The following is a 12,562-nucleotide window of genomic DNA, read 5'->3' as shown; positions in this document are numbered from 1 at the left end:
TTCAAAACAAGCGTCGCATCACCCTCATCAGTGTCTATGCTCCAACCCTCCAGGCGGAACCAGCAGAAAAGGACAAGTTCTACACCGACCTGCGCAACCTCATCCAACGCACCCCTACAGCCGACAAGGTTGTCATCCTGGGCGACTTCAACGCTCGTGTCGGCAAAGACTCAGAAACCTGGCCAGGAATCCTGGGCAAGCATGGCGTCGGCAAGTGCAACGACAATGGGCGCCTCCTGTTGGAGCTCTGCGCAGAACAGCGGCTTGTCATTACAAACACCCTTTTTCAGCAGAGGGACAGCCTTAAGACCACCTGGATGCATCCCCGATCCAAACACTGGCACCTCCTGGACTACATCCTGGTGCGAGAAAGTGACAAACGAGATGTACTCCACACCAGGGTCATACCTAGCGCGAAATGCCACATGACCACCGGCTGGTTCGCTGCAAGCTCAACCTTCACTTCAAGCCAAAGCCCAGGAACAGTAAAGCCCCCAGAAAGAGGTTCAATGTTGGAAACCTGCAGTCAGACGAAGCGAGAGGAAACTTCCAGGCAAACCTCAAAGCAAAGCTCGACGATGCAACCCGCCTCATGGACCCGTCCCCTGAAACCCTCTGGGATCAGTTGAAGACTACCATACTGCAATCCACTGAAGAGGTACTGGGCTTCTCCTCCAGGAAAAACAAGGACTGGTTTGACGAAAACAGCCAGGAAATCCAGGAGCTGCTGGCAAAGAAGCGAGCTGCCCACCAGGCTCACCTTACAAAGCCGTCCTGTCCAGAGAAGAAACAAGCCTTCCGTCACGCATGCAGCCATCTTCAGCGCAAACTCCGGGAGATCCAAAATGAGTGGTGGACTAGCCTCGCCAAACGAACCCAGCTCAGCGCAGACATTGGCGACTTCAGGGGTTTCTACGAGGCTCTAAAGGCTGTGTACGGCCCCTCACCCCAAGTCCAAAGCCCGCTGCGCAGCTCAGACGGCAAAGTCCTCCTCAGCGACAAGATCTCCATCCTCAACCGATGGTCAGAACACTTCCAATCTCTTTTCAGTGCCAACCGCTCAGTCCAAGATTCCGCCCTGCTCCAGCTCCCTCAACAGCCCCTAAGGCTAGAGCTGGATGAGGTCCTCACCCTGGATGAGACATATAAGGCAATCGAACAACTGAAAAGTGGCAAAGCAGCAGGTATGGATGGAATCCCCCCAGAGGTCTGGAAGGCTGGCGGCAAAACTCTGCATGCCAAACTGCATGAGTTTTTCAAGCTTTGTTCGGACCAAGGAAAACTGCCTCAGGATCTTCGTGATGCCACCATCATCACCTTGTACAAAAACAAAGGCGAGAAATCAGACTGCTCAAACTACAGGGGAATCACGTTGCTCTCCATTGCAGGCAAAATCTTCGCTAGGATTCTACTAAATAGAATAATACCTAGTGTCGCCGAGATTATTCTCCCAGAATCACAGTGCGGCTTTCGCGCAAACAGAGGAACTACTGACATGGTCTTTGCCCTCAGACAGCTCCAAGAAAAGTGCAGAGAACAAAACAAAGGACTCTACATCACCTTTGTTGACCTCACCAAAGCCTTCGACACCGTGAGCAGGAAAGGGCTTTGGCAAATACTAGAGCGCATCGGATGTCCCCCAAAGTTCCTCAACATGATTATCCAACTGCACGAAAACCAACAAGGTCGGGTCAGATACACCAATGAGCTCTCTGAACCCTTCTCCATTAACAATGGCGTGAAGCAAGGCTGTGTTCTCGCACCAACCCTCTTTTCAATCTTCTTCAGCATGATGCTGAACCAAGCCATGAAAGACCCCAACAATGAAGACGCTGTTTACATCCGGTACCGCACGGATGGCAGTCTCTTCAATCTGAGGCGCCTGCAAGCTCACATCAAGACACAAGAGAAATTTGTCCGTGAACTACTCTTTGCAGACGATGCCGCTTTAGTTGCCCATTCAGAGCCAGCTCTTCAGCGCTTGACGTCCTGCTTTGCGGAAACTGCCAAAATGTTTGGCCTGGATGTCAGCCTGAAGAAAACTGAGGTCCTCCATCAGCCAGCTCCCCACCATGACTACCAGCCCCCCCACATCTCCATCGGGCACACAAAACTCAAAACGGTCAACCAGTTTACCTATCTCGGCTGCACCATTTCATCAGATGCAAGGATCGACAATGAGATAGACAACAGACTCGCCAAGGCAAATAGCGCCTTTGGAAGACTACACAAAAGAGTCTGGAAAAACAACCAACTGAAAAACCTCACAAAGATAAGCGTATACAGAGCCGTTGTCATACCCACACTCCTGTTCGGCTCCGAATCATGGGTCCTCTACCGGCATCACCTACGGCTCCTAGAACGCTTCCACCAGCGTTGTCTCCGCTCCATCCTCAACATCCATTGGAGTGCTTTCATCCCTAACGTCGAAGTGCTCGAGATGACAGAGGTCGACAGCATCGAGTCCACGCTGCTGAAGATCCAGCTGCGCTGGATGGGTCACGTCTCCAGAATGGAGGACCATCGCCTTCCCAAGATCGTGTTATATGGCGAGCTCTCCACTGGCCACCGTGACAGAGGTGCACCAAAGAAAAGGTACAAGGACTGCCTAAAGAAATCTCTTGGTGCCTGCCACATTGACCACCGCCAGTGGGCTGATATCGCCTCAAACCGTGCATCTTGGCGCCTCACAGTTTGGCGGGCAGCAACCTCCTTTGAAGAAGACCGCAGAGCCCACCTCACTGACAAAAGGCAAAGGAGGAAAAACCCAACACCCAACCCCAACCAACCAATTTTCCCCTGCAGCCGTGTCTGCCTGTCCCACATCGGACTTGTCAGCCACAAACGAGCCTGCAGCTGACGTGGACTTTTATCCCCTCCATAAATCTTCGTCCGCGAAGCCAAGCCAAAGAAAGATATAACAATTATAACATGAAAACAGGCCATTAGGCCCTTTTAGTCTGCACCGAACCAATCACTCCTCTCTAGTCCCACCTACCTGCACAATGACCATAACCCTCCAGCTTCTTCTCATCCATATGCCTGTCCAACTTTTTCTTAAATAATAAATTTGACTCTGCCGCCACTATTTCTCCCGGAAGATCATTCCACACCGCTACCACTCTCTGAGTAAAGAAGTTCCCCCTCATGTTACCTCTAAACCTCTGCCACTTAACTCATGTCCTCTTGTTTCAATCTCTCCTACTCTTAACGGAAATAGTCTATCCACATCCACTCTGTCTATCCCTTTCATAATCTTAAATACCTCTATCAAATCCCCTCTCAACCTTCTACGCTCCAAAGAATAAAGACCTAATCTGTCCAATCTTTCCCTGAACTCTAGATGCTTAAACCCAGGTAACATTCTGGTAAATCTTCTCTGCACTCTCTCCACTGTTTATATCCTTCCTATAATTAAGCGACCAGAACTTCACACAGAACTCTAAATTAGGCCGCACCAACGCCTTATACAATCTCAACATCACTTCCCAACTCCTATATTCCATGCAATGATTGATAAAGGCCAGCATACTAAAAGCCTTCTTCACCACCCTATTCACATGAGTTTCTACCTTCAGGGAACGATGTACCGTTACTCCTAAATCTTTCTGCTCTTCTGTATTCATCAATGCTCTCCCATTTACTACGTATGTCCTGTTCTGATTCTTCTTACCAAAATGAAGCACCTCACACTTATCAGCATTAAATTCCATCTGCCATTTTTCAGCCCACTTTTCTAAGCAGCCCAAATCCCTCTGCAATCCTTGAAAACCTTCTTCATTATCCATTATTCCATCTATCTTAGTATCGTCTGCATATTTACTAATCCAATTCACCACCCCATCATCTAGATCATTAATGTATATAACGAACAACAATGGGCCCAATACAGATCCCTGAGACACACCACTGGTCACCGACCTCCAACCTGACAGACAATTATCCACTACCATTCTCCGGCCTCTCTCCTTCAGCCAATGTTCAATCCATTTGACTATCTCAAAATTTATACCTAAAGACTGCACCTTCCTAACTAACCTTCCCTGTGGTACCTTATCGAAGGCCTTACTGAAGTCCATATAGACAGCATCCGCCGCGCTACCCTCATCCACATTCCTAGTCACCTCTTCAAAAAATTCAATCAGATTGGTCAAACAGGACCTTCCACCCACATCCGTGTTGAGTGCTCCTGATCAGACCCTGTCTATCCAGATATTTATAAGAACTATCTCTAAGAACTTTCTCCATTAATTTACCTACCACAGACATCAAACTTACAGGTCGATAATTGCTAGGCTTCCTCCTTGAACCCTTTTTAAATAACGGAACAACATGCGCAATACGCCAATCCTCCGGCACTATCCCCATCTCTAATGAAATTTGGAAAATTACCGTCAGAGCCTCTGCTATTTCCTCCTTTACTTCTCTCAATGTCCTGGGGAAGATCCCGTCTGGTCCCGGAGACTTATCCACCTTTATATTCCTCAACAGCCCTAACACTACATCTTTCGTAATCACTATATTCTCCATATTTACCCAATTTGCTTTTTTTACTCACATATCCCAATATCCTTCTCCTTGGTGAATACCGAAGAAAAGAAACTGTTCAATATCTCCCCCATTTCTCTAGGCTCCACACACAGTTTTCCGCTCTGATTCTCTAAGGGACCAATTTTGTCTCTCACTTTCCTTTTACCATTAACATATTTGTAGAACCCTTTTGGATTCATTTTCACCCTGCTTGCTATAGTCTCCTCGTACCTTCTTTTAGCTTTCCTAATTCCTCTCATAAGATTCCTCTTACATTCAATGTATTTTTCAAACATCTCCTTAATTCCATGCTTCTTACACCTAATGTACGCCTCCCTTTTTCTTCATAGCAGACCAAAAAGGACAGTTAATCACCTCAGTGACTGATTGAAAGCTGCTGAGTGGAAAGAGACTGGCAGAATTTTGTTATGTAGACATAGTATTGTGTTTTTGGTTTTGTTTTAAAAAAATGACGTGCTAGTATGCATATAATTAAGAACTACATTTCCCAGCATGCAATTGACTGAAAACCAGAAGTAGTGTACGATAGGAGTCACGGGCGTCATCACTGGAAGTCGGATGAAGCAGCTCAAGTAAAATAAAGTTAGTTAAGTGTTAAGCCCGCGTAAAGTCATTCTTCTTGAAAGAACAAGCATTACAGCAGGGACCTCCCAGTGGCCATCCATTTCAATTCCGTACCTTAACACACTGAAACGTCTGTCCATGGCCTTGTGCACTGCCAAATTGAGGCCACCTGCAATTTGGAGGACAACACCCAATTCCTTCTAGACACTCTTCAACCAGATGGCATTAACATTGACCTCCAGTTTTTGTTAGGCCTTTCCCTATCCTCTGTTCCCTTTGCTACAACTCCCCACTCTCTTCCCTCTCCATTCAGAAAGCTATCTCCTCCCCCATCACTTATTTGTTTTTTTTCTCTTCTGCCCCCACCTATGACCTCTTGCCTATGGGCCTGTTCTCCTTCCCCTACCCCTCCATTTTATTCAGCACCTACTTCCTTTTCACTCATACCTCGACAAAGGGCTCAAGCTCACAATGGTAGTTATGTATATTTGCCATAAAGAATGCTATGTGACCTGTTGATTTTCTCCAACACTTTTGTGTATTAAACTACAATCGCAGCCTCTGCAGACTTTGTTTAAACCCATTCAATTTATTTTTAAAAAAAAACAGGTTCATAACCTTCGGAAACAGTCCCAATGCCTTGCATGCAATAGGATAAATTTACCTTCCATTTTGGCAGCCACACATTCATTCACAGTAACTTTCTATTCCTTACCATGGCACAAGAGTAATCAAAAAAAATAATTACATTTCTGGTTCTGCTTCTCAAATTCTCAGCCTCTTAAAATATGTCTGCAGTACCTCATTTTTCTTCTAATGGTGGTCATCACCTACATGCATCAAACTTTTTTTTCCCCACTCTTCATGGAAATACTCACCATTGTACTTGTATATTTAATGTACAGAAACACCATTTTATATAGGACCAAAAAATGCCAAATTAAGGGGAAATATTTAATACCTTGGATGAAATTGCATTCTAAATATGAAGAGGCTAAAAAATTGTATACAGCAGCTTTCATAACCCAAGAAGGTCCACGAGTACTTTACAGCCAAATGATTCACATTTTAATGTAGTCACTAGATACAAAAAGCAATTTACACACTAAAGCTCAGAAGAAGCAATTCAATGTACTTCAGTAAACAAGTCTGGCCCAGATACCAAGATAACTGAACAATCCTTCCGTTAATAGAACTTTAGCAAATTAACTTCAGCAGATAAGACCAAGACGGCAGAAGGTACAGGTGACAGTGGTTAAAAGTGCCTCATTACGATTTCTGCAAACTCACTGACCTCTCCATTCTACCACCACTTCTGCAGACTCGACACTAGTTTAACCAATCTGGTCACAACCCTCACCTCCAATCCCTTCAAACCACACTACTTGTTCTGCTCAATAGATCATGGTTATAAACAATCTTTTGCTTTTAACTTAAGACTTGGTTGCTCCCAATGAAAATCTTCAATGCACTCTTCTCTCAATCCTCGTCATCTTTCACACAAATTTAAAACCCCGAAACTTGATGGGAACCAGTTTGGTCGACTAACCATAAGATGTTGAAGCAGAATTGGTCCTTTTGATCACCCGCTATTTCTTTGTTCCCCATTGCACTTCAGTTTAAAATTTATTATTATTATTACCATCAAATAAATACTGCTCTCTCAATATCCACTTGTCCAACTTCAGATCCTAAAATGAAATCAAAAACCACTTCATTGGTCTTGTTACATATTAGCTAAAAAAGTCTTTTCAAAGCAATTTGTCATCTATACCAACTACATTAACTCTACCTCAGTCCTACTGTCTTCCCGTTTTTATTGAACTAAAATTTATTCTCATCCTTCTCAGACTATTGGGAATACACACTACAGCTGCCCTTTTTCTTTAGTTCAATTCATATAGCTCCATGAAATAACTATTCTGGGATGTCATCCCATCTCAGAACAGTGATGCATAATAAACCAATATTGTCAACAGGTTTTTTTAAAATAAATCCCCATTGTCTGAAAAATAAAACCAGGAAAGCTACCTGTCCTCCTCCTCCTCTTTCCCCCCCACCCCCACCACCACCACCACACCACCAAAAGCTGCATGTCCACAATAGTTACAACATGCAGTTCAGTACAATTACCTATCTTATTCACAATACTCCTTTTACATATACACCATGGAAGAAACAAATCCTTTCCCAAACCTTTATTTTTCCTAGTGATCTTAATAACTCAGTTTCAGACTAATTACAGTACAAATGAATGCCATTTAGTAATTTTCACTTTGAAAACTTATGTACACCACTGACAAGCTGGTTTAAACTCTCAACTGCACAAGCAAATCCATGTACCCATTATCAGGCCCAGACTTGTTGATATGCAAATCATGCCGCCTGTACAGAACTTACCTTCCCCCAAGCTTTCAGCTGTTCGGAAATATCCTCAACTCTGGCAAAATACCATGTGAAATCACATCCATGACCACAGAAACAATGATCTATTGCCACTCCTCTATCTAACTTACCCTTCCTTGCACAAGTGAACTAACCTTGGTCTTTGTTCTGGCTACATTCTCCAGGGGAATTCTCTGTTTATTGGTAGACAGAACGGAATACTCATTACATACCAAGACATCTTCAGTATCTGATCTCTGAACTGCCAGCATGCTCCTTTTTGTTCTCCCCCCCCCCCCCCCCACCCCAACCAACCAACCAACCAACCTGCAAACTCTTAAACTGTGGGGTGATTGGCTCCTGAAATGTGCCATCAAAAAAAAACTTTAGAGTGAGACCATTTGCTCAAGTACTACACTCCTCCAGGAGATCATCATTCCTACACTTTCTGCTGTCTAGAACAGAGGGGAAAAAAAACTGGAAATCTGAAACAAAAGCAGAAAGTGCCAAAATAATTGATCAAGTCAGGCAGCCACTCTGAAAAAGAAACAGTTAACATTTTGTGCTTGTGACCCTTCCGAGCTCAGCAGAAAGTACCTTTAACTTCTCATATGATGCACAATGTGTATCCTAGTGATCAGAGAAGCTGTCATGTTTACCAAGTGGAATCAAATTAAATTTTAAAAAAAGTTTCCTTTGCCTCCATGTCCACATTGTCCTAACATCATCAATCATGCATATTCAAACTGTTCAGTTCTGGTCACCTCATTATAGGAAGAATGTGGAAGCTATGTAGAGGATGTTGCCTGGAATGGAAAATAAGTCTTTGAGGCAGGGTGAGAAGGGTTGGGCTTTACTCTTTACAGTGTAGAGGGATGAGAGGTACAAGATTCTGAGAGACATAGATAAGGTAGCACCTTTATCCAGGGGCAGGAATAGCAAACACTAGAGGACATCTCAACAAAGTGAAGGGAGGAACATTTAGGGGAGATATCAGGGGACTTTTGTTTTATTTTTACAAAGTGAGTGCCTGGAATGCCTTGCCTGGAGTACTGGTGGAGGCTGAAACCTCAGGGGCATTTAAGAGAATTAGACAGGAACACGTATCAAGGTAAAATATGAGATAGGAAAGGTTTAGTTTTTTTGGTAGGAATATATAGATCAGCACAAGAATGAAGGTCTGTACTGTTCTCTGATCGATATGGACATCACTTCTATTTTGCCACTCTCCGTCAAAAAAAAACTTGCGGAATGCATCCTCAAAAAAAGACACCAAACTAATCCTTTCTGGCTTTAAGGTCGACTGATGTCCCGTCATGATACCATTGTTAGCACTTTAAACCTTGGATGATACATTCCAGTTAATCGGCCCTGGCCAGCGGATAAGACCTTTATTTCTGAAGCGCGTTAGTCTCTAATTAACCTTCGAATAACATCGGTCACATTGTTTACTGGATAATGCTCTATTCAAGTTGCCGGGTTAGGACGGCAACTATAGGCTCAATGGCTGTCAAGCTCTCGGGACGGTCCCGATGCCGAGGTGGTGAAAGGCGCTACGATCCTCCCTCCCTCCCTCCCCCCCCCCCATAAAAAACAACCACCACTTCTTTAAGTGCAGCAATAAAACAGAAGATTTAGTTTCACAACTCAATTGAACAGAATTTCCTTTAAATCAAGGAAGGAAGACGGGAGAACATCCCCAACGCCTGTCATAGGTTTACCACGCCACTCGTGGGCTCCGGAACAAGTTCGCAGCTGGGACGAAACCTCATTTGAGGCCACTTCCAAAAGCTATGGGAAACAAGGGGGGGGGGGGGGGGTCGAATTCTGCAGTTTCGCATCTGGATCAAGGTGATGCTTTACAGTGTTCGTGTAAACAGCAATTCGATGAATTGCAGAGAATGGAACATTAAAAGCAGTGAGAAAGATTACCTTCCAGCCCGCCGAGCTGTTGCTATCTCCTTTATCCTTGAAGTAGGGCACGCAGCGGACCATCCAGTCGTAGATCTGGGACAGCGTCAGCCTCTTGTCCGCCGAGCTCTGGATGGCTTTCGTGATCAGGTCCGCGTAGGACATGTTGCCCCAGGCATTTCTCCGGGAAGAGGCTTTGCGGTGCTGCGGCCCTGCTCCACCACCACCGACAGCCGCCGCCGCCACCACGAAGGCGCCGAGTGAATGCGAGGACAGCGGCGGGGAGCGAGAGCCCTCCGATCCGTTCAGCCCTGCCGGCTGCTTCAGCCCGCCGGCCCCTTGCGGCCCGAGCTCCCCGCCGCCCGGTCCGGGACCGGAGCCGGGCACGGGGAGCAAGCTCGAGTCCGTGCCGCCCAGTTCGTCGTCGTCGTCTTCTTCCTCCTCCTCGGGGATCATCTCCGCGGCTTCGGGTCCGGGATCGATCTTACCCGAAGCAGATGAGGAGCCGGGGAAGTCGGGTCGGGGCAAGGGCCAAGTGCAGGAGCGGGGACGGCTCTTCGGCTCGAAGTCGGGGTCGATGTCCAGCGGGGCAGCTGCAGGGTCGGCCCCGTCGGCCATGATTCGTGCTCAACCCGCGGGGACGAGGAGAGAAAAAAGGGGGTCCGGGGGCGCCTTGCTCCGCCGCTTCTGATCCCACTCCGGGACCGCGCGACCCCCCCCCCCCCTCCCTAAACCTGCCAAAGACTCAAACACTTTAGAAGCGGGGCAGGAGGGAAGGTCCTTCGGTCTAGTGAGGGCAATCACCAGCCTGCTGCCATCTTGACACGGTCACCAACTCGTTGGCTCCTTTGGGAGGGGGGGGGGTGGGGGAGTTGACAGCGACCCCCTTCCTCCCTCAGTCACCACGGCTCTCACCTCCCGGGGGGGGAGGGGGCATTACCCTTCAACTGTCCACCTCCTCCCCCCCCCCCCCAAACCCCGTCACCCGGCTTTTTGGTTGTGGAGAGACACAGAGGCGGAGGGGTTAATAGCGAGAGAGGGTTAAAGGCTGCGGCGGCTCGGTCTCCCCTCCTCGCTCGACTGATGGCTTCGAGCCCTGCGCCCCGGGTCACGCACGTTCACTCGGTGGTCAGCACTGAGGTGCCGATCCGTCCCACTCGGAGCACGTTCCCCGTCGCCGTCCCGCTCGCCTCGCTCCTCCTGCCACTCTGACAAGAAAGCTGGCAGGCGAGATACGCACTCATAGTCTCTCGAAACAAAGTTACAGACGCCAGTGCGTGCAACCCAGCTTGACGATCGCGTTCGCCCGGCCTCCGCCGGCTCCCATTGGGTGGCGCTCCTCCGGGCGGGAGGGGGAGCCAGGCAGGTCGCCTCTCGATTGGCCGAGGGGCGGACCCGTCGATCGCGTGCGTCATCGAGGCCGCTCAACCAGGTTAGGTTGACGGGCCGAAACCCATTGCGTCATGCTCTTGGCCAGCGGCGCGTGATGGGAAGCACCGCCGGCTCCGATTGGCGCCGCGCAGGTGTCGCTCAGGGTTGGGCGTGGCGCTGATTGGTCGGATGGTTGGCAAGTCGTCGACGTTCCGAGGTACGGGGAGGGGAGAATGCACCATAACAATAATAATAATAATGATAATAATAAAGACGGACCGTCCGCCTCTCCATGAAATCCCGCCGCATTGCCCGCTGTAAGGAGGAGGGACAGCGCGGCTCGTGTCGGTCCAAGGCGGGTGGGCTTGTCCCCTGGCCGTGTTGTCAGTGGCAGGCTGCAGCCATGCTGCATTATTTTCAGTGTGTCATCGCAACACGTGCGCGCTGTTGTCAACGGGGTTTCATCCGCGACGGTCGGTCGACCTGATGCACCCATGCAGATTTTATTTCCCCCCCGCTCAAGTGGAAATGCGCGCGTTTTAACGACAAGTATGAGGAAAATCTCGGCAAAAAACGCTTTGTTAAACCCCCCCGCCCCGCCCCGCCCGAAAGTCATCGTTCAGCGGGGTGGTTGCAAATTTTAAATCCCCACCAAGTCATGGCGGTCAGGATGGAGACAAGATCCCGCCCTCCCCCATATCATTCTGGCTGCAATTCCCCTGGTGAATTCGCAGAACTCAACCCATCTGTTTTAATCCTCTTGAAGAACATGATGTGCACCATGTGCTCCCTTGCACGTTTTAATGATCAACATGCTCTCGACTTTCATGGATGTGGGGGGGGGGGATTTACAACACTGAGCTACTGTACAGAAAGTATTTGCTGCTCAGTCTGCAAACCCATGCGATTCATGAGGACTGACAGGGGAAGAAAAGCACCATCGTGTTGTGAATAGATTCTGCACTGCACATGCGTTGCTGTGTAATTTGACCTACATTGCAGCGTCTCTCGAGAAGCCCGACTGCAAACAAAGAAGGGACCAAGTTCGAGTTCATTGTATTGGAGGCGATGTTAATGCAATAAATAAGCATTTTTAAAAAATACGTGTATTGCTGAAGTGCAGTCGTGAGTATAATACGGCGCCCATTCTCGCAGTAGAATGAAGTACATCAAATAAAGGGCAGCACAAACTTTGTCTTTTGATCAACGGAGGTCGAACAGTCTTCATTTTAAATCTTAGTTGAGCGTGCAAGTTCGTTGATAATGAGAGTGTGTCCAAGAAATCAATAAAAAGGTTTTAAATGTGATTTAATTAAGAATTCCCCCCCCCCCCCCCCACCGCCAGCGAAGCAGTATATTTAAATTCTAATATGGTTTGCCTTCGAGTTCAAGCTCAAAGCACATGTGAAATCAAGCCAACTTATTCAAACTCTTTAAAAGCTGGGCAGGATGGAATTTCATTGTGTAATGAAATGCAATATCCTGCCAAAGAGTTGGGTGCTCTTTTTTCCTCTAAATAATGGTGGTTAAATAATGGTGCGCAGTGACCCGGACTGGCCCACAAAATGGTCGGTGACACTGGCCGTCGTCCCAGGTGACTTTCTGCAGGGCAGTAAGATGGGAAACTCTGGTGAGAAAGGCACCAGGGGCCCATATAATCACGATGGCTGGTGATTAAACCAGTCTCAACGTCAAGGCTTTGGAGTGTCGTTCTTCTCCATGCTCATGTGGCACAAATGCTAAATTGGTGACCCCGACAGGTCCAACTGGCAATTGGACC

At 47.6% G+C, this 12,562-nt stretch overlaps 1 protein-coding gene across 2 annotated transcripts in view; it reads right to left on the bottom strand.

Moving 5' to 3' along the window:
- LOC138737068 (forkhead box protein O3-like) overlaps positions 1-10,619 on the bottom strand; it is a 139,466-nt gene extending 128,847 nt beyond the window's left edge. For both annotated transcript variants that reach the window (XR_011340752.1, XM_069887523.1), the window contains exon 1: positions 9,433-10,619. Coding sequence is in view for 1 of the 2 variants with exons in the window: in XM_069887523.1 (XP_069743624.1) it covers positions 9,433-10,029 (597 nt within the window). In the remaining variant the exon portion in view is untranslated. The remainder of the gene's footprint in view (positions 1-9,432) is intronic.
- Between the last annotated feature and the right edge of the window lie 1,943 nt (positions 10,620-12,562).

Source organism: Narcine bancroftii, chromosome 6, assembly GCF_036971445.1.
Source record: "Narcine bancroftii isolate sNarBan1 chromosome 6, sNarBan1.hap1, whole genome shotgun sequence".
Taxonomy (NCBI): domain Eukaryota; kingdom Metazoa; phylum Chordata; class Chondrichthyes; order Torpediniformes; family Narcinidae; genus Narcine; species Narcine bancroftii.
Note: the sequence above shows the minus strand (reverse complement) of the source record. Positions and strands in the feature narration are given on the sequence as shown.